Genomic DNA, 1,912 nt, shown 5'->3' with positions numbered 1-1,912 from the left:
AACAATGACTATGATGATAATGATAATAAAAATACTAATATCAATGTTGATAGGCGTAATAGAATTAGAAATGACAATCGTATTATTATTATTATTAATTCTATTATTATTATTATTGTTGTTGTTATTATTATTATTATTATTATTATTATTATTATTATTATTATTATTATTATTATTATTATTATTACTATTATTCTTATTCTTATTCTTATTATTATCATTATTATTATTATTATTATTATTATTATTATTATTATTATTATTATTATTATTATTATTATTATTAGTAATAGTAGTAGTAGTAGTAGTAGTAGTAGTAGCAGCTGCAGCAGCTGCAGTAGTAGTAGTAGTAGTAGTAGTAGTAGTAGTAGTAGTAGTAGTTGTAGTTATTGTTATTGTTGTTGTTGCTGTTGTTATTGTTGTAGAATATATATATATATATATATATATATATATATATATATATATATATATATATATATATATATATATGAATATATCTATGGCAGTTTTGAAAACTGGAGTTGTTTTACGAAAGATGCATTGTATAGCGGAAGTCTGGGCTAGTACGACATGAATAAATCTAGTTGTGAGTATTGAGTTGAAAAAAAAATATTAATCAATGCAATGGAATGATGTGCTTGACAATTTCAAAGCAATGCATTGGGAGAATTATTTAAATTGATGTTTAATTTTTTAGCACAATCTAAATAAAGAGGAAGTACATCATCTGATGGAAAGTTTAAATTAAGCTTGGTCCATGTAGGATCGTTTTCCAAATGAATGGCTAGGGCTTCCTCCATGAGTGTGTGTCCCAACACGTCCGTGAACGGTTGTATCTCTGAAAACAAATAAATATGGATGAGGAATACATAATCACGTATTACATAATCAGTTAAAATATACTGCAACATGTCGGTAGATAACGATCAGTTTAGGCAATGGAAGAGGAAAATGACTAAGGACACACTTTGAGTATACACTTATCTTTAAAGTTCTACACGTATTTACCTCGTGATGATGTATGTTTAATTTCCCGAACTTTTCAAAAAAGAATACTTAAACAAACAAAAACAAACAGGAAAAACAACACCGCCCCCCCCCCCCCCAAAAAAAAAAAAAAAAAAAAAAAAAAAAAAACAACAACAAATGAAAAACCAACAACAAACCAAAAAAAAAGAGAAAGATAAAAGAAAAGAAAACAACAACAAGAAGAAACAACAAAGAAGAAACACTAAACAGACCATAAACAAAATACTCACCTTCTCTGCATTTCCATAACAGCTTAATTTAAAAACACAAACTATCTGAAAGTGTCGTTATTAATGAATTAATTATTTGTATTTCCCTGGCATTTATCAAATGCACATTTTTTCTTATTTATTTATCAGGGATTTATCTAATCATTCTAACCTTTTTCCAAATTGATGCTTGTGCTCAACACTTCCTCCAGCATGAGTTCCGCTTTTGTCGTGACTAGCATGACCTTTAATTGATAAGCCCCTGTTATAAGATGAAAGAAAGAATGGGCAAATGAAACTTGTATAGATAGTATGCAGATGACGTCACTCAGGCCTTTGTTGTGGTTTTTGCCATCCGCGTTTGTGAGTTGTTCTCACTAAACTGTATTAACAAGACTATAAAAGTTCATGGTTACACAGAGTTTGTGTGTTGGTCCGTTATACTTCCGGATGGCAATGTTGTGAACTCCTTGGCCAAGCGCATTCTATCTATACGGAGAAAACAAGGGAATTGAAGTTGCTCTGTTTGTCAGAAATTCTGTGTCTTATATTTGAACTGATTCATATTCACTGCGTCAGGATGATTTCCACAGAGAGAGAGAGAGAGAGAGAGAGAGAGAGAGAGAGAGAGAGAGAGAGAGAGAGAGAGAGAGAGAGAGAAAGAGAGA

The 1,912-nt window shown here is 30.1% G+C and overlaps 1 protein-coding gene across 2 annotated transcripts in view; it reads right to left on the bottom strand.

Moving 5' to 3' along the window:
• Nucleotides 1–673: 673 nt before the first annotated feature.
• LOC144963005 (uncharacterized) overlaps nt 674–1,912 on the bottom strand; it is a 14,802-nt gene continuing 13,563 nt past the window's right edge. For both annotated transcript variants that reach the window (XM_078896531.1, XM_078896530.1), the window contains exons 9-10: nt 1,417–1,506; nt 674–844 (exon numbers count right to left, since the gene is read on the bottom strand). In XM_078896531.1, coding sequence (XP_078752657.1) covers nt 751–844; nt 1,417–1,506 — 184 coding nt within the window. In that variant the 3' untranslated portion in view covers nt 674–750. The remainder of the gene's footprint in view (nt 845–1,416; nt 1,507–1,912) is intronic.

The sequence above is a fragment of the Berghia stephanieae genome, chromosome 1 (assembly GCF_034508935.2).
Source record: "Berghia stephanieae isolate SIO BIC M18660-M18661 chromosome 1, UCSD_Bste_1.3, whole genome shotgun sequence".
Lineage (NCBI taxonomy): Eukaryota > Metazoa > Mollusca > Gastropoda > Nudibranchia > Aeolidiidae > Berghia > Berghia stephanieae.
Note: the sequence above shows the minus strand (reverse complement) of the source record. Positions and strands in the feature narration are given on the sequence as shown.